The sequence below is a fragment of the Ranitomeya variabilis genome, chromosome 1 (assembly GCF_051348905.1).
Source record: "Ranitomeya variabilis isolate aRanVar5 chromosome 1, aRanVar5.hap1, whole genome shotgun sequence".
In the NCBI taxonomy this organism is placed as follows: Eukaryota; Metazoa; Chordata; class Amphibia; order Anura; family Dendrobatidae; genus Ranitomeya; species Ranitomeya variabilis.
The window spans coordinates 586,086,842-586,109,316 of NC_135232.1; the positions used below are offsets into that span (position 1 = coordinate 586,086,842).

Consider the following 22,475-nt stretch of genomic DNA (forward strand, 5'->3'; position numbering starts at 1 on the left):
GTAGTGACAGCACCCGTCCGTAGTTATGCCGCTGTCAACTACGGGGGAAATAGGGAGTCCTCCTCGTCTGTGGGCTCTGGGGACGGCATGTTGCAGCGGCATCTCCTGGAGGCTCTAAAGAAGGGGGAGAGATCACTAATGGTAGAGGGTCGAGAGGTTGATCTATCCTTCTGGATAGAGAGGCATGGCCTCAGGGCCTTCCGAGACCAAAATGGGGGGGATACAGTGTGTTACCTTCCAACAGTCGGGCCAGGTTGTGTGCGTAGCAATGTGGTCTGTCTTCGGTGGAGGGGCAGTGCTGCATGTCCTCCAAGGTCTAAGGTTGTGGAGCTCCTGCTGACGATGGGCTTCAAGGCGATTGAGATCTATGCCTTGATACATCCCTATACCATATCTGAGTTTGATGTCAGCTTTGTTCGGCCTGAGGGGCTCGAGCACTTCTGGTAAACTATGATTTGGCAAAAAATGAGCCCGGCTGGCGAGACTTTGCCGTTCAGGCGGTGTCTCGCGAAAACCAAGTCAAGAAAGTGACCATGATGACCTGTAACGAGTCGCTTTCATGCTATGACATCATGACATGGCTTGGCCAGTATGGAAAGGTGGTGGAAATGCCAAAGAAAAATTGTGAAGAGTTTGGTATCTTGTCAGGGGCCTGGACGTTTATGGTAAAACTTACGTGTTCAGGTGGTACAGTTACCCACATACCATCGTCTGCCTTCCTGGGTAGGGATCGTATCCTGGTCTTCAACCAGGGGCAACCGGAGCTCTGTCACAAGTGCGGCAACCCCACACACTTCAGTGCAAACTGCACTGTGCAGAAATGTGCAAATGTGGGATATCGGTCATCTTGCTGCATCTTGTGTGGAGATTAGGTGCCACCTGTGTGTGAGTTAGGTCACCCATTTAGCCGTTGTCCTCACTCCTTTGCTAATGCAGTCGTGACCCCGGAGGGAGAAAGCTGTGAGGATGATTCTGCTGGGGAAGGGACTAGCAGGGGTGAGGGAGCTGAGGGGCCAAGGAGGAAAAGCAATAAAAAGACACCTGCCCAGCTGAGGCATCTAGACAAGCGCAGACAGGATAGGGAGCTGGGCGAGCCCCTGGCTACTGGGGCGGCCCCTGTCCTGGATGCTAGTCTTGCTGCTGAGGCCCCGAGGGATGATGAGTTGGATGAGGAGGTCAGGAGGATGCACAGGGAGGAAAGCGCCACTGCCTCTGAATCCTTCCATTATGAAAGTATGTATGAGGATAATAGGTAGTGGCTAGAGGACAAGCGTAAGCTCAGCACCAGAAAGAAGAGAAAGAAGGGAGATAAAACATCATCTCTCACTCTGACCAAGGTACCTAAGGAAGGAAAAATCCTCTCTGGTTGGTCTCTCTAACCGGTTCCTAGCCCTTGAGAACATCTTTTCCTCTGAGGAGGAAGCTGAGGGTGAGGTTCTGGCTTCGGCGGGGCTTAAAGGGGGTGGCGAGTCTCCTTCTTCTGGGAATGTAAGGTCCTTGGAGGGAGGGACTGGCCCAGAGTCCGGAGACAAGGAAGATTAAAAGAAAAACACGTGGGAATGGACAACTCTGTCATTAAAGTGGTGGAAGGATTCCTCCTCTGAGGCAGAGGATAAAGGGAGTGGGAAGAAGAAAGCCAACTAACACAATCACCAATGATGGCGGTACCCACTCCGTTGACACTGGTGTCCATTAATGTCGCCAGCATAAAGTCAAATGCAGTCTTTGATTTTCTCAGCCGAGTTGAAGCTGACATTTTCTTTTTGCAAGAGACGAGGCTGCCAAAAATGGCAGACATGTTTAAAGCTAAGAAGGAGTTGAGACTCGGGCCCTCCTACTGGTCTCTTGCGGTCGAGCTGTATAGTGGAGTGGCGGTCCTTTTTACTGCACCGGAGGAATGCCGACGGGTTATTGAGTTAGAAATGGGGAGGTGCCTGATCATAGATGTCCTTGTGAAGGGACAAGAGCTCCAGTTCATTAACATCTATGGTACCCAATCTAAGTGGGAATGGAAGTGTTTTTACAAGTCGGCAGGTTGTCTTTGGAGGGGACTTCAATACTGTCACTAGGCCCTAGATAGAGGAGGTTCCAGAGACAAGCTAAATTATGATAGCGTCACCCTTAATAGTATAGCTAGTGAGGCTCGTCTGGTGGATGTTCACATTCAGCACATCCCAGGCCACGAGGGGTTCACCTATCATAGAAGTAACTGTAGGTCCAGAATAGATAGGTTTTATTTAAAGGAGGAAGCTGTCTCTTCAGCAGTGTCTGTTGAGATGGAGTTCTCTGACCACTGTTTAATTTTGATTTCTCTGAACGTTACAGAGACCCTCTGGATGGGAAGAGGCTTTTGGAGGCTCAATTTGTCTCTCTTTGAAGAAGCAGAGATAAGACAGTCCTTTGAGGATTTTCTTCAGAGCCAGGTACTCTTACTGGATCTTTGTAGTAGTAAGTCAGAGTGGTGGGAGATGTTCAAGGAAAGGGGGGCGAGATTCTTCTGCCAGCTTTCGAGCCTCAGGAGTCTGAGCAGGTACCACCTTTATCAGGGTCTGAAGAGGAAACTCGAGCATCTTGTCTCAACTGGAGATAGCTGCGAGAAGATCTCCAGAGTGAAATCTTTGCTTGTGAGGTGTCCGTACGATAGACATGCATCTTTGGTTTTTGAGAGGGATTACGGGAAGTACCGCTCGCCTGACCCTTACAGAAACTGCAAGATGTCAGTGAATAGTAAAGTAGCTACAGGACTGGACGACACTGCAGGGTCCCTGAGGCGATCCAGATCAGGGATCCCGGAAGTTGTCAAATCCTTCTAGTTGCACCCCTTGGGGAAGAGGGATCTTGATTTGGGATGAGATGTCTGCTTTCCTGGCTGAAGCAGTCCCGGAACCAGGGTAGATCTCTCTCTTGACGTTTTGACAGAAATGATCAGGGAAAAGGAAGTTAAGTTGGCGATTGAAGGGCTTGCCCAATAAAAAAATCGCCTGGTTCAGATGGCTTAACATCTGAATTCTATAAGACCTTTAGGGTATGTGTGCACACGTCAGGATTTCTTGCAGAAATTTCCTGAAGAAAACCGGAAATTTTCTGCAAGAAATCCGCATTTTTTTTTTGCGTTTTTTCCCCGGTTTTTTTCGCTTTTTCTTTAGCATTTTGCAAGCGAAATTAGCTTGCAGAATGCTAAAGTTTTCCAAGCGATCTGTAGCATCGCTTGGAAAACTGACTGACAGGTTGGTCACACTTGTCAAACACTATGTTTGACAAGTGTGACCAACTTTTTACTATAGATGCAGCCTATGCAGCATCAATAGTAAAAGATAGAATGTTTAAAAGTAATAAAAAAAATTTAAAAAATGGTTATACTCACCTGCAGACAGCCGGTCTCCTCAGCGGCGTCCGTTCCTATACATGGTGTGTGCAGGACCTTCGATGACGTCGTAGTCACGTGAGCGGTCACATGACCGGTCTCGCGACCAATCACAAGACCGCGACGTCATCGCAGGTCCTTCACCACACACCAGCTATAGGAACCGAAGCGGCAGCATGCACCTGAGAGGCGGGAAGACTGCGGGGGCCATCGAAGGTGAGTATATCACTATTTTTTATTTTAATTCTATTTTTTTAACCAATTATATGGTGCCCAGTTCGTGGAGGAGAGTCTCCTCTCCTCCACCCTGGGTACCAACCGCACATAATCTGCTTACTTCCCGCATGGTGTGCACAGCCCCGTGCGGAAAGTAAGCAGATCAATGCATTCCTAGGTGTGCGGAACCCCGCAATTCCGCAAATTTAATGAACATGTTGCTTTTTTTTCAGCGATGCGATTTTTTCGCGGAAAAAAATGCAACATTTGCACAAAAAATGCGGAACACCCTGAAAATAATGGGAGGCATATGTTACCTTTTTTTGCGTTTTTTTCGCATTTTTATCACGTTTTTATAGCGAAAAAACGCGAAAAATACTGAACGTGTGCACATGGCCTTAAGGACGCTTTGCTTCCCCTCTTGATTGAGGCATTCAATGATTGTCTTTCCTCTGGCACTCTGCCAAAGTCAATGAGGAGGTCTGCCCTGATCATCTGATCAAAGAGTAAGGACCCATCTTGCATGGAGAATTGGTGTTCCATAGCGTTTCTCAATGCAGACAGGAAGGTTCTGGCAAAGGTGCTGTTTAATCGGCTGGTGAAATTTGCACCCCGACTCCTTTCGGACGCCCAGCATTGCTCTGTTCCAGGCTGCAGCACATTTAGTGCTGTGCTCTGTGTCCGAGAGGCAGTGGAACAGGGTAGGGCTGGTCACTGGAAGGGGTACATGCTGTCACTGGACCAGGCAAAAGCGTTTGATCGAGTTAATTACGAGTATCTCTGGTCGCTCTTCCTGAGATATGGCCTGCCGGGGGGGGGGGGTTGTTAATTGGCTTAAGACCTTGTACAGTGGGGCAGAGTTTCCCTCTTGTGAACAGTTGGATTGGCAGCTCTTTTGAGGTTGGGTCTGGTGTTCGCCAGGGTTGTCCCTTGAGCCCACTGCTGTACATGTTTGCGATTAACCCACTTCTTAGGAGGGTGGAGTGTGGACTGTTGGCCGGGATCGGGATGGACCAGGCAGCACGGGAAGCCATTCTGAGGGTGGTGGCATATGCCGATGATGTCACTGTTTTTGTTTCCTCTCACGAGGAGGCAGGGTGGCTGATGTCAGAGGTAGATCACTACTCGGATGCATCTGGGTCCAAGATCAACCGCGATAAGTGTGAGTCTCTGGCTCGGAGGAGGAGATCCTGGTTTTGATCTCCCAGACACCCTTCCAGGACCCAAAGTCTCTGCAAAAGTCCTTAGCATTGAATTTGGTCAGGGGGATTACCCCAAACAAAATTGGGACAGCAGGCTAGAGATCGCCACTCAGGTGAACCAATGGAAGGGTTGGTCTTTGACCCTAAGGGAAAGTGTAAACCTGATCAAAACTTACCTGCTCAATTTACTGATTTAGCTGGGCAGTGTGTGCATCTTGCTGGAGTTTCTCTGGACTTGGGTCTACAGTTTGTTCTTCCAACTGTTATGGGGGAATAGACTGAACCTGGTCAAGAGGGAGGTTACTTACTGTACGAGGAGACTAGGAGGGTTGGGTATGGTCAACTCTGTGGTATTCCTTGTGGATACCTTCATTAATATCAATATTGCAAACCTCTGGAAAGAGACGGCTCCTCCGTGGGTATTCTCCTGTAGGGGATGGTTTCAGCCTTTCTTCCAGGAATGGGAGTCAGGAGGGCAAGTGAAGGATCTTCGCACACCGCATGGACATCTTCCAGCTTACGCTACATTGGTTCTGAAGGTAATTCGCTCATTGACAATAGTGTTCTGTTGACCCATTTCCAGAGGCCTCTATTGCTCAGGGATTGCCCAAGTAGGGATCTTGTGGTGGGTTTGCATCTTTTGAATTCTATTAGGATCCCCTCGAAGTTTTGGAACTTGGCTTGGTGCCGCTTCCATTGGAAACTGTGTGTGAGGGACAATCTGAAGTGTAGGAGCTCTGAGGACAGGAACTGTCCTCGGGAGCATTGTGGTACCATGCTGTAAAGCATGGACCACTTCCTGCTTCGTTGTTCCTTCAACACAGAGGTGTACAACAGGGTGGGAGCCTTCATTGGCTGGTCTCGGCTGGCCGGTCTCTCCTATGCGGAATGGGCCTACAGAGAATTCGGAGACCTTGGTGGTCAGGACCGCTACACCTTATTTCCAGTTAGCGCAGTGGTTAGGTATCACACGTGGAATGAACGGTGCTTAGTATCAACGCAACGGAAAATCCTCCCAGTGGACAATGTGTTTAGGACCATACTCGGTGACCTGGTGAAGGTGCGCTCTCTGGAGTATGAGAGACTGGGCACACGGAGGGCCACTCTCCTCTGGAGGGTTTTTCTTTTAGTGTGACCTAGTCTGATCATCTCCTTTCCTGGTGGTGGGCTGCTGCTGACACTGTAGATTTTTGCTTTATTTCATCGGTATACAGTGATGTAGGGCTGCAGGTGCCGAACTTGGCTTTGTGATTTGAGGTTATTGCAGTGTTTTTTTTGTATATATTGCATATAGGGATATAGATTTGGGTGTAGGTGTTAGGTTGGGTGGTGGGAAAAGGTGGACTATGGGACACTGGGGTGTTTGGGGGAAAAACTGGCACTGCCTGATCTGGCCTATGGACGTTGGACATGGAGAGAGGCATGAGACACAGGACCAGCTCTTAGGTCAAGGGTTGGGAATGGTAGGCTTGAGTGTGGGGTGATGGTTTGCCTAGTATTGTATATATTTGTATAGTGTGTGTTTATTTTATTTAAAATAAATAAAAAACAAAAAAAATGATATATAATATATATATATATATATATATATATATATATATATATATACACACATATATATATATGTATATGTAAAATAAAAACAAAAAATGTTTTTATGTATATAGTTTTTGTTTGCTATTGTTTATTTGGTTTTATTTTGCTATTGTTTATTTGTTTGTTATTATTTTGTTTGGTGACCGAAGGTGTAAGTACTTAATATTAGTTATTATTCAGTATATATGTATAAAATGTGTGAGGAAAGAATGAGCGGCTGGACCAGTGTTCATTATACTGATTATTTTTCTGGCTGATATTTATGTTTTGTTTCTGTTATTATTATTATGTTTTTCATTTTTATAATAAAAGATCTACAGGATGTGCAGCACCCCAGGTAGCCGGTTGCTGCAGTGATGTTGCCTTCCCTTTGGGGAGGGTGATGTCACGCTTGGAGGCAAGGGGGATTCTTTCTATCAGGTAAGGCACTTACATTCAACACATCTGAATCTTGGCCAGGAGGAGAGCTCTGAACCCGGATTCAGGGGAGCATCCCTTAGCTATATGTATCCTGGTTTGGAGGAGGAGCCAGTCAGTTTGTAGTGAGTCTGGGAGTAGAATTACGTCTGGAGCAGACATAGGGGCCGAGCAGCCACGAGGGAGCTGCTACCCCAGGAAAGAGGATTACTGAAAAAGTTGAATTGTGAAGGAGCTTAGAGGGAAGAAGCACAGTGGAGGAAAGGGCTCAGAGCCAGAGCGCAGAAGCCGGGTACCGGGAGCCCGAGGTCGTGTTGTTCTCCAGGACGCGCGATAGAACCGGAGGGCATAGTACTATATGTCAATTGCCTGTAACAAGTCTGAGGTGAAGCAGTAACCCTAAGAGCCGGGTCATCTAAGAGATCCTATAGGCTCAAACTGCCTATCGTACAGACATCTGTCTTAGGACAGGAGAGAGGGGACTCTGTCAGCAAGCTTTAAGCTACCCTACACCTAGTACCCTGGACTGAGGACTGCTACCATCAGTAAACCAGGTAAAAGACAGCAAACTCTGTGTCCTCCACTTACTCGTCGGCATACACCATCTTTGCCACACACCTTGGGAGCCCTGGGGACCAAGCTTCACATGTGGGAAGCGTTACAATTTTGCTGCAACAAAATCACCCCAGAGGACCCCTTTAAGCAGCGTTGGTCCTTACTGACCGAATACCACAGGTGGCGTCACGAACAATAGACATTACAAATCCCTTTAAAGACCTTTCCCTTTAATTGGGTGCCCAGGGCCACGGACCGGGTCGCAGCCACCGTGACATCCCCTTTAAGACCAGAACTGGTACCGAGTACCCTGCCCTGCCCTGGTGGGGTGATCCAGATGTAACTCAGGATCAGTAATGTAATGTATATACACTATGACTCTGCAGCGCCCCAGAGTCCTGGTCGTTGCAGTACTGTGGCCCCGCCACTAAGGGGAGCTATGGTACGTCTGATGGCACTGAAGGAGTTCATCTGACCAGGTATCACAGACACCAATACATTTCACAGTCTGGCCTCCAGGGGGAGCTAAGGGCACTAATTATTAGGCCACTCCTCACAATCTGGTAAAACTGGGGGTCAGGCAGGAAGTTAGTTCAGAAAGCTGACTGGGTTGGAACCAGGCAACACCTTGTGGCAGAGGGTGTTGTGGGGGAAGATTCCGTAGGGCCCCTGTCAGGGGTGGGATCCTGACAGAGGCCTGGCAACTTGAGAGAACGTCACGGGACCGTGCCTGCTCAGCATAGCGGCGGTGCCCAAGGAAGGATTAGAAGCGAGATAGATTGTGCTGAGTGAGAAACGAGATCAAAGCGACAAGGAGAAATACCAGTAGGGGTCGTGCTGTGAGACCGAGGCAACATCCTACTGAGGCGCACAACCGGCGGCCGGAACGCCGAGGAAGTATTTATAAATCTAGCTTCAAGCAATACTTTAAACCAATGGCAGGACAGTCAGTCATAGGCGGGCTGTCTCACCTAAATCACTAACGAAGACATAGGGGGCAACTTGTGGAGAGGGGCGACTCTAGGGTCCCGGAAGAGCTCCGAGCCTACCCGTCATACGGGTGCCGTCCTAACCGTAACATCAGGGAGGGACGGAAGATTAGCAGAACATCATCTAATCCAGTTGTGAGGGAACTTAAGAAACAGACACAACAGTTGTGGGGACTTTCCGTAAGCACAGCAGGGAAGGACCACAACACATAGCGCTAGCAGGAAGGCACAGATTTCCACCTGTGAAGAGAACTCTGGAGGTGCCATTGGACCGGACAGACTTGCGCAGCCTGGTGAACCGTATTCCGGACTGAGGACTCGGAGATCTTCAGTAAAGAGGTAAAGAGACTGCAACCTGGTGTCCTCGTTATTTACTGCACCGCACCACCACCACTATCCACATCCATCTATCACTGTACGCCCATCAGCAGGGTCACGGACCGGGTCTAGCCACCGTGACAACCCCAGAGCAGAGACCCAGAGGCCCGGTACCGGGTACCCCTCGGCCCTGCGGCAGTGGGGGCGCTACAACTCCACCAGCAGAATAGTGAGTGCAGCTCTGGAGTATAATAAAGAATGTAACTCAGGATCAGTACAGGATCAGTAATGTAATGTATATACACTATGACTCCACCAGCAGAATAGTGAGTGCAGCTCTGAAGAATAATACAGGATCTAACTCAGGATCAGTACAGGATCAGTAATGTATGTACACAGTGACTGCACCAGCAGAATAGTGAGTGCAGCTCAGGAGTATAATACAGGATGTAACTCGGGATCACTACAGGATCAGTAATGTAATGTATGTACACAGTGACTGCACCAGCAGAATAGTGAGTGCAGCTCTGGAGTAGAATACAGGATCTAACTCAGGATCAGTACAGGATCAGTAATGTAATGTATGTACACAGTGACTGCACCAGCAGAATAGAGAGTGCAGCTCTGGGGTATAATACAGGATGTAACTCAGGATCAGTACAGGATCAGTAATGTAATGTATGTACACAGTGACTGCACCAGCAGAATAGTGAGTACAGCTCTGGGGTATAATACAGGATGTAACTCAGGATCAGTACAGCAACAGTAATGTAATTTATATACACAGTGACTGCACCAGCAGAATAGTGAGTGCAGCCCTGGGGTATAATACAGCATGTAACTCAGGATCGGTACAGGATCAGTAATGTAATGTATGTACACAGTGACTGCACCAGCAGAATAGTGAGTGCAGCTCTGGAGTATAATACAGGATGTAACTCAGGATCAGTACAGGGTCAGTAATGTAATGTATGTACACAGTGACTGCACCAGTAGAATAGTGAGTGCAGCTCTGGAGTATAATACAGGATGTAACTCAGGATCAGTACAGGTTCAGTAATGTAATGTATGTACACAGTGACTACACCAGAAGAATAGTGAGTGCAGCTCTGGGGTATAATACAGGATGTAACTCACGATCAGTAATGTATGTTTGTATGTGCACAGACTCAACCTTTGTGCGTAAATTATAATTATAAATCAGCTACACAATGGCGCTGAAAAGGTAGACATACCCTTTAAGTATACAGATTTGTCAGGTCTCAGTGGTCTCATAAAGCTGAGTGACGCCTGTAAAAGTTGTAATTCACATTGATGAACAACCCGCATGGCCATCAGCTGTACTCACCTGCCCCATATAAGGATAGGCCGCCTCTGAGTCGATGCCTTTATTATCTCGCACGTACTCGAAAGCGTTGGTCATATATCCTCCTCCACAGCCATCATTCTTCGTGACGCAATCTACAAGGTTTTGGGGGCTGAGGACAACTAGTTTTTTAGTCTTTTTCTTCAGTTGTCCCTCCAAGGCTCCAACAGAGCTGAAAGCCCAACATGACCCACAGGAACCCTGAAACAGAAGGAACAAATGGTGTCACCTCAGATAATTTATAATACCCTGATATTACACCCAAAATATAATAAAGTTATATATGAACCCATTCTCAATTGGGAAAATTGTCATTTTTGCGTTTTTCGTTTTTCCCTCCTCTTTTTCCGAGAGACCTAACCTTTTTATAGTTCCGTACTCATAGCTGTAGGAGGGCTTGTTTTTTGTGGGATGAGTTTTGAGTGCCACCCTACATTTTACCATACAATGTACTGGAAAACGAGATAAAAAATTCCAAGTAGGGCGGAATGGCTCTCTACTATAATGGCAGACAGGTTGATGGGTTTCTTCCGGAACTGGTGGGCCATTCTCCAATAGAAGGTCAGCAGTTACCAATATTCGTAAAATGTTGGCAATTTTAGATAAGATCCTTCTTTGGCCACGGCCTGGAGACCACCCAAGTCTTGCTGGCACTTGATGCTCAGAAAGAATTTGTTTGGACTGGTTGGGAGGTTGTTGTTGGACAGAATAGGTAACTTTCACAACCTGCTTATGGGTATATACAGCAGCCCCACTGCCCAAATTTATACTCTGGGTTTCCTCTCGCCTCCCTTTATTTTTCATAAGGATCTCAGGCAGGGTACGAGATGATTTTGCAGCGCCCCAGGGTCCTGGTCATTGCAGTAATATCATTCTCCTCTAGGGGGGAGTGATGTTACGTTTGGAGGCAATAAAGGAGATCTCTTTACCAGGTATCACAAACATACAACACATTTCATACTCCAGTCCACCAGGGGGAGCTATACTCCTATTTATTAGGGCACTCTTCACACTTAGGTAAAACTTGTGGCATGGAGAGGAAGTTAGGCAGTTGCTGGCTGAGCTTTGCTCAGGTAGTTGGTCCCTGACAGGGGTGGGATCCTGTCAGAGGCCTAGACAGAAGGTCACGGAGCTGCGCCTGCCCCACGTGCGGCAGCTCCTAAGCAAGGACACGAACAGAGAACTGTATTGTAGAGAGGGTGAAGAAGTCATAGTAAAGGAGTGGATACCAGAAGGAGTTCTGCCCTGCACAGGCTGCCTCCTTCTGAGGCGCAGGATCCCGGTAGCCGAAACACCGAGGGAGCAACAGCCCTTTATGCCTTGCTCCAGAGACCGGCAGGACAGCTAATTTCACGTTATTGATCCGCCCCATACCCAGGAGGCAAGGTGGCACCCACAAGAGGCCGGGGCATGATAGAGTCCCTGTAAAAAGCATCAAGCCACCGGTCATACGGGTTTGTCCTATCCATCTGGGGGACAGAGAGAGACATAACATCTGTGAGGACCTATGAGAGGCTGAGCAATACGGTACTACAACACCAAGGCGCTAGGGGAAGGCTACTGATTTCCACCTGGATAAGGGGACTCTGGATTTGCCTCCAAACCAGCCGGACTCTACCTGCCCTGTGATCTGTGCCCTGGACTGTGGATGCTGAAGCCTGCAGTAAAGGTAAAGAGACTGCAACCTTGTGTCCTCGTTCTTCACTGCGCCTCTCACCATCCACCATCTATACACTGGGAAGCCCTGGGGACATACTTCACTTGTGGGAAGGTATACCATCTAGCTGCCATAACATCACCCCAGCGGACCCCTTAAAGCAGCGTCGGTCACCCTGACCGAATACCACAGGTGGCATCACGAACATATCCCTTTAAATACCTTTCCCTTTTACACGGATGTCCGAGGGCCACGGACCGGGTCAGCCACCGTGACATCCCCCCTGTGAACCGAAGGACCCGGTACCGAGTACCCCACTGCCCATGGGGGAGCTCCATTTTTAGTATACAATATTGTACGAGGTCATTGCAGTTGGGGAGGGTGGAGGTCAAGATGGCAAAGTTTGCTGATGATTTAGTTCTATAGTTAGCCACCCCTTTGTATTTCAGATGACTGCAGATTTTGGTGAGGTCTCTGGATATAGGGCAAGTGTCACAAAAAGCAATATATTAAAACTAGGAACATCGCTGATCATGGCAAGATCTGAATTTAGGAATTCTTTGTGTAGTGCCCCCACTGCCGCAGGGCCGAGGGGTACCCGGTACCGGGCCTCTGAGTCTCTGTTCTGGGGTTGTCACGGTGGCTAGACCCGGTCCGTGACCCTGCTGAGGGGCGTACAATGAAAGTGGAGGTATGGTGATGATGTTATGGTGCGGTGAAGTGCCGGTCGCAGTAAATAACGAGGACACCAAGTTGCAGTCTCTTTACCTCTTTACTGAAGGCTTCAGGATCCTCAGTCCGGAATACGGTTAACCAGGCTGCGCAAGTCCGGCCGGCCTGATGGCACCTCCAGAGTTCCCTTTGCAGGTGGAAATCTGTGCCTACCTTCTAGCGCTTGTGTGTTGTGGTCCTCCCCTGCTGTGCTCTCGGGATAGTACCCCACAACTGTTGTGTCTGTTTCTCGTGTTCCCTCACAACTCGATTCTGATGTTCTTCCACATCCCCCAGACCTTATGGTTAGGACGCACCCGTATGATGGGGAGGCTCAGAGCTCTTCCAGGACTCTAGCGTCGCCCCACTCCTGTTGTTACCCCCCCTGTGTCTTCCTAGGTGAATTGGATGAGACAGCCCTCAATAGGATGTTGCCTCGTCTTACAGCATGACTCCTACTGGTATTCTCTTTGTTGCGTTGATCTCGTTTCTCACTCAGCACAATAAACCTCGCTTCTTATCCTTTCTTGGGGTACCGCCGCTATATCGTGCAGGCGCGGTCCCGTAACATTCTCTCTGGTTGCTAGGCCTCTGTCAGGATCCCACCCCTGACAGGGACCCCTCTGAATCTTCCCCTACAACACCCTCTGCCACAAGGTGTTGCCTGGTTCCAACCCAGTCAGCTTTCTCTTCTAACTTCCTGCCTAACCCCCAGTTTTACCAGATTGTGAGGAGTGGCCTAATGAATAGAACCCTTAGCTCCCCCTGGAGGCCAGACTGTGAAGTGTATTGGTGTCTGTGATACCTGGTCAGAAGAACTCCTTCAGTGCCATCAGACGTACCATAGCCCCCCTTAGCGGCGGAGCTCCAGTACTGCAACGACCAGGACTCTGGGGTGCTGCATTTGCATGCCTCATTGTATAACCTACCTTGGGGTTAACATTTAGATATCTCCTGATGTTTTCTAGAGCTTAAATAATTAACCTCCTTTTATTAATTATAAGTATTCTCCAAATCGGAAAGATAATACCACCTGTCTTTATCTCTGCTGTGCAGTTGCCACTTGGTCCCACCTGACATTAGCTCAGCTAGGAAAATGGCACTTGGTCCCACTTCTCATTATCTTTGATGGTCAGATGCCACCTGGTCCCACCTCCCGTTATAGCTGATGGACAGATGTCACTTGGTCCCACCTCCAATTATCTCTGGTGGATAGATGCTACTTGGTCCCATCTACAGTTATCTCTGATGAGCAGATGCCACCTGGTCCCACCTCCTGTTATCTCTGCTGGGCAAATTCCACTTGGTCCCACCTCCAGTTATCTCTGATGGATAGATGCCACTTGGTCCCATCTCCAGTTATCTCTGATGAGCAGATGCCACCTGGTCCCCCCTGTCGTTATCTCTGATGGGCAGACGCCACCTGGTTGTACCGGTCGTTATTTCTGTTGGACAAATGCTACCTAGTCCCACCTGTCATTATCTCTGATGAGCACATGGCACCTCGTCATACTTGTCGTTATCTCTGTTAGACAGATGCCACCTGGTCCCACCTGTCATTATCTCTGATGAGCAGATGCCACCTGGTCCCACCTGTCATTATCTCTGATGAGCAGATGACACTTGGTCCCATCTCCAGTTATCTCTGATGGACAGATGCCACTTGGTCCACCTCCAGTTATCTCTGATGGACAGATGCCACTTGGTCCTATCTCCAGTTATCTCTGATGGGCAGATGCCACTTGGTCCCACCTGTCATTATCTCTGATGAGCACATGCCACCTGGTCCCACTTGTCGTTATCTCTGATGGGCAGATGCCACCTGGTTGTACCTGTTATCTCTGTTGGACAGTTGTCACCTGGTCCCATCTGTCAACATCTTTGATGGACAGATGCCACCTAGTCCCACCTGTCAACATCTCTCATGGACAGGTGCCATCTGGTCGCACCTCTCATTATCTCTGATGTGCATATGTCAACTGGTCCCATATTTCAAATCGTAAGGGTGAGTTCAAAAAGAATAAAAAACAGGATACACAGGGGAGCAGAGGAAATAAAATAAGAGCAAAAACTGGACACTTTAGATCTGGTGACGGGTTTTCTGTACAGTTACACTTCAACGCAAATAAAATAGAAGCAGAGAGACAACGAAAATGAGGCAAAAAAATTATTTTGCTAAACGGAAAACATTTATTTTATGTCCTATACCCAGTCAGGAAATTACAGAAATAATGAAACTTTTTTGATATCCATCTGTACTGAAGAGCTGAAGGATATTGGGGAGAATTGTGGTTATAACTATAACATTTCCCATACAACGTTTGTGCTATGGGGTAACATTCAATGCTTCTTGTACATTGTACAGAAACTCAGAGACCTTATACTTATCTTACTGAGACTTAAAATGATATTTTCAAGAAGGTCTGTCTATAGAGGCCAGTTTTTGCTCTTCTTTATTCCCTATGCTCCCATTTTTTTTAATCTGACATATACTTCAAGAGATATGAGCCTTTTATATTAGTGCTACATTTTTGGCTTTACAGAGAGAGTATGACTCAAAGGATCCTCTGGGGCATGTCTTTATGAAGCTCCATATAATTACCATGTGAGCACCGCCTCTTTGATAAGGACCATAAAAAATACCACCAAATAAAAGGCCCCTATCTCTGGAACCATATGTCGGTTTAAAAAAATAAATACAAACAGAATACTCAGGGGAGACAAGAGAATAAAATAAAAGCAAAAACTGGACACTTTGGACCTGGTGACAGAGTCACTAAGTTTTTGCTCTCTTTATTTTTTTATAGTTTTATAAGTAATTTGCACTGAAATAGATACTTGGATTTATGTAATTCTTTCACATGTGATAATTCAGAAAACTGATCTATCTTGGGGCATCCTAAAAAAGTATATTATCTGCTATTCTGTGAATTTCCTTTGATTTGGCTTTCTTTTTTTATTTTTCCTTTTCTTCTTATCATGGCTGTTGCAGCTGTATCTTCTTTTGTGCTTTCCCTAAAAAACACCAATAAAAAAAAGGTGAAAAGAAAAAGAGACCTCTGGGTCGTTACAATTACGGCGATACTAAACTTGTATAGGTTTTTCATTTTAGTGGTTAAAAAATGAAATCAGAATAAAAAAAAAAAACACTTGGTTTGTGTCACCATTTTTTGAGACGTATACTTTTTACTTTTCTGCGGGTGCTGTGTGAAAGCTTATTTCCTTGTGTGACGACCAATATAATTTTCTTTGGTACCATTTGTAGTATATTTTGTATGGGGTCATGATCCCTTTTTAACGGCAATTCTACTGTTTACAATTTTTTTACAGCATTTACACTATTTTTTATTTCTTTATTTTTAAATGGGTAATCTGCTTTCAGACTTGCGTACAGGAGGGCTGCGGATGGCAGCGTACTTCCTCCCTTCTTCCTCCCTGAAACCACACCTACGCTCTGCCTATGCCTACTTGCGTCTTGCGGTGCTCTGCGTACTCTTTTTGTGCTCTTTATCATTGGGTACGTAGGGGCGTACGCTGTTTGCGGATGCCTCCCCATGCGCCATTTCGATACTGCGCTGAACTACGCCGAACGCAACATGTTGCATTTTGTTGCAGTCGGCACAGCATCCAAACAGCGCATGTGTTGGCATCCGCAAACAGCGTACGTCCCTACGTACCCAATGATAAAGATAGGTACGCAGGGCACCGCAGGACGTAAGGAGGCGTAGGCGTGGTTTCAGGGAGGGAGAAGGGAGGAAGTACGCTGCCATCCGCAGCACTTCTGTACGCAAGTCTTAAACCAACCTCAAAGGGATGTATTTTTTATTTTTCCTTTTTTTTTCTTTTGAAACATCTTTTTTCCTATATGGGACTTGAACCCACAATTTTTTTTAACCTCTTTCTGACCTCGAACGGGATAGTACGTCCGAGGTCAGAACCCCCGCTTTGATGCGGGCTCCAGCGGTGAGCCCGCATCAAAGCCAGGACATGTCAGCTGTTTTGTACAGCTGACATGTGCCAGCAATAGTGGCGGGTGGAACCGTGATCCTCCCGCTGCTATTAACTAGTTAAATGCTGCTGTCAAATGCTGACAGCGGCCTTTTACTAGCGCTTCCGGCCATCGGCCCCGAAATTAGTGCATCACTGACCCCCGTCACGTGATCGAGGGTCAGCGATGCGTCGGCATGACAATCATGGTCTATGCTTGTTGATGCCGGATTGCTGTGAGCGCCTCCCTGTGGTCGGCACTCATAGCAATGCTGTAATTCAGCTACATAGGACCAATCTATGCATCGCTCCTATGTAGCAGAGCCGATCAAGCTATGCCAGCTTCTAGCCTCCCACAGAGGCTATTGAAGCATGGCAAAAGTAAAAAAAAAAAGTTTTTAAAAATATGAAAAAAAAAAAAAAATATAAAAGTTTAAATCAACCCCCTTTCGCCCCATTCAAAATAAAATAATTTAAAAAAAATATACACATATTTGGTATCGCCGCGTTCAGAATTGCCCGATCTATCAAGAAAAAAAAGGATTAACCAGATCGCTAAACGGCGTAGAGAGAAAATGTGTTTTTTTTAGCAAAGTTTGGAAATTTTTTTTACCACTTAGATAAAAAATAACCTAGTCATGTTTGGTGTCTTTGAACTCGTAATGACCTGTAGAATCCTAATGCCAGGTCAGTTTTAGCATTTAGTGAACCTAGCAAAAAAGCCAAACAAAAAAAACAGTGTGGGACTGCACTTTTTTTGCAATTACACCGCACTTGGAATTTTTTTCCCATTTTCTAGTACATGACATGCAAAAACCAATGATGTCTTTCAAAAGTACAACTTGTCCGGCAAAAAATAAGCCCTCACATGGCCATATTGACGGAAAAATAAAAAAGTTATGTCTCTGGGAAAGAGGGGAGCGAAAAACAGTGAATAAACAGTCAAACACCTATTAATATAGTAGTCCCAAAATAACCCCTGTAGCAAAAGTGTGAAAAACAAAGTAAAATCCCAGCTCTGCAGGGTTTGAATAGAAAGACCTTTATAGTTTATCTAAGAGACAGGAAGCAGATTCGTTGTGGGACTAGTCAAGATGCGACTGTAGCTGAGAGAGAGACGTGTCGGGGTCTAAATCTGAATGGAGTCAGTCTGCTGGATGTCGCAGAGGCAAATGTGGTATCTGGTGAATGCCCAGGCTGTGGGCACCAGACTGGATGTGTCCTGGAGCTGAAGAGAGGACAGAATCCCTCTCTGAGAAGAATCTGCACAGCCTGCGTGCAGCAGAGAACCACAAGTGTCACTGGTTACTATGGACAGTGGCTGCTTTGTGTGGCCAAGCTGGGGCTAGCTCAGCCATGTATGAGTAGTCAGGGTCTGTTCTGTGTACTCAGCACCTGGACAAGGCCAGGATTTATGTTTATGAGTTTGTCCTGGTGCTGTGCAACCTGTGGAAAGCAATAAAAACTGCAGGTTTGGGCCAAAAATGCATTGCCTGTGTGAACGCTGCCTAACGCCTAATGCCTACAAGAGAGAGTGAATCCCTACACCTCTTTAATGTAAATGTGGCAATTTTTTTCTTCAGAGGGCTCTGTTGTCTTACCTGGTTCCTCACTGGTGTGACGTAACCTTTTTTCCTATAGTCAATAGAATCAGAGAGAGCGTCCATCACTTCGTCATCAGCAGCAGTGATGTTACTGGCTCTATTTCGAGGGGGAACTTTGAGACCTGTCATCGTCCTGACGACTTCTTCAGTTGTCTTCAAAGGATTAAAAGTTGAAATTAATAATGGAAATAATATTTATCCCCGTGTTTGCGTGAGTTTCCTCCGGGTACTCAGTTTCCTCCCACATTTCAAAGACATACTGATAGGGAATTTAGATTGTGAGCCCCATCGGGGACAGTGATGATAATGTGTGCAACCTGTAAAGCGCTGCAGAATATGTTAGCGCTATATACAAATACAGATTATTATTATTATTTCCAAGACACTGTACATTGAATTCAATCTCAAACTAATCCATAAAACCATTTCTAGTTTTCTACTGCCTCAACATGGTAGGACATCAGACCTGTAGATCCATACCACCATGAATTCACTGACTGGGGCCTTTTGACCACAGACTTTCTTGTAGCAACTTACCATATCTCCAAATTGGTTCATGCCCAGCGTGTAGGTGTGTAAACCCTGAGAATACTCCATGTTGTGGTTGGTGATGTACTTGTAGTTCTTCTCCCAGATTAAGCGCCTCATCACCTCATCAGACTGTAAATGAGAGATAGATCTGGTTAAAAAGTCAATGGGCTCCTTCAACAGTAAGCAACCATAAAAAAGAAACTTGAGGAACCCATCATAAACTGAGGCAGTATATAAGAGCATGGGGTGTATAATCAAATCTGGTGATGTTCTTATCACAGGAAGTACAATAAGGAAAATTTTCCTTCTTGCAACTGGGTGCCATAGTGTCCATACTACATCATTTACTTCAGGAATAAAGAGCAGTATAACCCTAGATTGGGTCCTATCCTCAAGGGTCCATAAAGTAGGGCTTGTTTTTTCTACAAAGCAAGCAATGTTGCAAAATACTGACATACCAGGCAGTGTGGTGGCTCAGTGGTTAGCATTGCAGTCTTGTAGTGCTGGAGTCCTGAGTTCAAATCCCACCAAGGACAACATCTGCAAGGAGTTTATGTTATCCCCATATTTGCGTGGGTTTCCTCCCACACTCTTAAGACATACTGATAGGGAATTTAGATTGTGAGCCCCAATGGGGACATCAATCATGTCATCTGTAAAGCGCTGGAGAATTATTGGCGCTGCATAAATGAGTAAAATAAAGAAATACGGGTTGACCAACCCCTAAACAGTGCCCCATCCCTGAGCCGTCAGAGGCTGCCCCATTGTTGCATACTTTATGAAGTAACTTTCAGGTTGTTACCTTTCCATTGTACTGCTTCTGAAACGTTTTTTTCCATTGCTCCCATTCAGAGTCCAGAGCGTCATCTGAGTACAGGCCAGCGCTCACCAGTGGAAGAACCAAGAGTACGAGGTGGAGGATCATTGTGCTGCAGGAAGACAAGAATGACAACCTTGGGGTGGGCAGACTTGGAGATGTGTAATGCTATAGCATCTTTTTTTTATCAGAAGTCGGATTGTGACTTGGAATTTATTTAGAAAAATCCAAGGATTCTACATTGTATAATTCAGACATTGAGTCAACTTACATTGGGAGTCAACTTACTTGCAATGGCGATTCAATTGAATCGCCATTGCAAGTAAGTTGACTCCCAGCTGCAGCTTGTACTGAGCTGTGAGAGATCTCAGCAGGAAGATAGGACACTGATTAGCTGTGGGCGGAGAATGAGTTAAAGTTTCATAAAGAATTGTACAACCAATCTGAAAAGGATTTTCAGATTAAGAACACCAGCCTCATCAAGTATGAAAGTTCTATGCAGAATTGTATGCATTGTGAAATCAATTGACATATCAGCTTTAGAATCTCCAGCACAGTGCCATAGTATGGATCCATATTTTATGGAGTTATCCCCAATTCAGGACACCCCTCTACCCACGTGATTACCACACTACTAATCCTGAGAACTCTCGGAGAATCCTTCCAATTCATTTCTACAGGAAATCCAGGTTGCCCACTCTGCAAGCGCAATTTGCACCACATCTGTACCGAGTTGGCCCAGGCTATGCAAAAGGACACACAGCACCAGAGCTCATGGCTGCTGCCTCAGTCGCTGCAACATGTGCAGAGTGGAATTCCACCGTGTCAGAACATCGCATATTAACCTGTTAACCGGTAGGCCAAAAGACCTCTGTATCGATGCAAGTCGATGACCTGTGGGATGTCACCGGCTGAAGTGAGCCCACAGCAATCATGCTTTCTGCAGCAATGCATCCAGGCCAGGATAGTGACAGAGAAATTGCTGTAGCACCTAGTTGTGTTCGCGAGCCATGCAACAGGGCCGGACTGGCCATTGGGCAGTTCTGGTAAATGCCAGAAGGGCCGGTGCCAGTAGTGGGCCGCTGCACACTGTGCCGTTGTCAGTGGCGCCAGCGCCGACTCGCCCCCCCGCCAGCGCCGCCGCATTCAACTATACCGGCGTCTATGATGCCAGTACACTTCAATGCAATGATGGAGGAGAGAGCGTCTGACGACGCTTCCTCTCCCATCATTCCCCGCTCTGCCTCTGACACTGCGGGTGCGCGATGACATCATCGCGCACTCACTGTGTGCCAGGCAGTGCAGCGGCAGCCGCCGAGACTGCAGCAGGGAGCAGGCAAAGCGGGCATGAGGAGAGGTGAGGAGTGTGTTTTTTTTTTTTTTAACTGGACTGTGGGGCCATTCTCGGGGGGGGGATGGGTAGTATACTACTACGTGGGCTGTGTGTGCTGTATACTACTGTGTGGGCTGTGCTGTATACTACTGTGGGGGCTGTGTTATCTACTATGTGGGCTTTTATCTACTACGTGGGCTGTGCTATATTATGCAGGCTGTGCTATATACTATGCGGGTTGTGCTATATACTAGGCGGGCTTTGCTACATACTATGGAGGGTATATTATATTCTATGGGGAGGCTGCGTTATATACTATGAGGGGCTGCATTATATTCTATGGGGGGCTACATTATATATTATGGGGAGGTGGGCTGTATTATATTCTATAGGGGGCTACATTATATTCTATGGGGGGCTGTATTAGATTTTATGAGGGATGATTGCAATATACTCTTTGATGGGGCTGTATTATATTCTATGGGGAGGTGGGCTGTATTATATTCTATTCGGGGCTACATTATATTCTATGGGGGGCTGTATTATATTTATATTCTATGAGGGGTGATTGCATCATACTCTATGAGGGGGCTGCATTAAACTGAGGGGGGCTGCATTATATTCTATGGGGGGTTACATTATACTCTGTGGGGTGGTTGCATTATACTCTGTGGGGTGGCCGCATTATACCCTGTAGGGAGGTGGCTGCGTTATCCTATATGTGGGCTGCATTATACTGTATCGAGGACTACTTTATACTATATGAAGAACTATGGGGTGCATTATATTATGGGAAGTGAAGTGTACTACATGGATGACTATGGCGGTGCATTATACTATATGGACACTATGAGGAATGTATTATACTATGTGGAGGACTGAGCAGTGTATTTTAATACATGGAGGACTATAGGGAGTGTATTATACTATATGGAGGACTGCGGTGCACATTCTAATATATGGAGGACTATGGGGTGTATTTTACTTAACTAGTAAAATGCTGCATGTTCGGATTTTTTGACGGAACCAAAATCATTGTTCTCAGCAGCACATCTCCGGCGTAAACTGTAGATGTGCTGCTGATAACATGATACTGTATGGTGATCTGTTAGTGATTTATTAGTGATCTTTCTGTCCCATCATTATTCCTCAGCTGGTGAAAAGAGGCCGGGAAACAAGCGTTGAACAACTTCAGTACTGTCGATCAAACTCATTTAGCGACCTGCACTCAGCGCATGTAAATACAACCGAAATGCTTTTGTGTGATGTGCAATATGTTAGCATTTGGGGCCCCATTATAAACTTTGACTAGGGGCCCACTTTGTACACTTGTAGGCAGGGCCGGTTTTAGGCAAAGATATTATACAGTCACCATGTGACAAGTGGGCCTGTGTAACTTCAAATGCCAGGGCTGAATTTTAGTCCAAGTCCAGCCCTGCATGCAAGGCACGTGTGTGAGGTTACCCTGACGTAGGTTTGCATAGTTATCGCACATGGCCTTCTCTGGCTCCAGGTTCAGTTGAGACAGTCATTGCTCTAACTCGGCCTGGATACCTGTCCACAATCAGCAGAGGTGTAACTACAACAGGTGCAGGGGTTGCAATCGTACCCGGGCCCTGGAGCCTAGGAGGCCCTAAAAGTCCCTTTGGCTTATAGAAAAAGATTATTGCTATTAAAGATTTAAAATATTTGGGGGCCCCGTTGGAGCTTTCGAGGCCCGTGAGTTTCAAGTTACGCCACAGAATATTAGGCCTAATGATTTTTTATTGAAAATTTGGCCTTCTGATTCCTCACTGAAACACAGTTTTATCA

The 22,475-nt window shown here is 46.5% G+C and overlaps 1 protein-coding gene across 2 annotated transcripts in view; it reads right to left on the bottom strand.

Moving 5' to 3' along the window:
* The window catches only part of LOC143769333 (cathepsin K-like), a 71,130-nt gene that overhangs the window by 21,084 nt on the left and 27,571 nt on the right, over window positions 1–22,475 (bottom strand). For both annotated transcript variants that reach the window (XM_077257821.1, XM_077257826.1), the window contains exons 2-5: window positions 19,316–19,442; window positions 18,520–18,642; window positions 17,980–18,135; window positions 10,006–10,224 (exon numbers count right to left, since the gene is read on the bottom strand). In XM_077257821.1, the coding sequence (XP_077113936.1) occupies window positions 10,006–10,224; window positions 17,980–18,135; window positions 18,520–18,642; window positions 19,316–19,438 (621 nt within the window). In that variant the 5' untranslated portion in view covers window positions 19,439–19,442. The remainder of the gene's footprint in view (window positions 1–10,005; window positions 10,225–17,979; window positions 18,136–18,519; window positions 18,643–19,315; window positions 19,443–22,475) is intronic.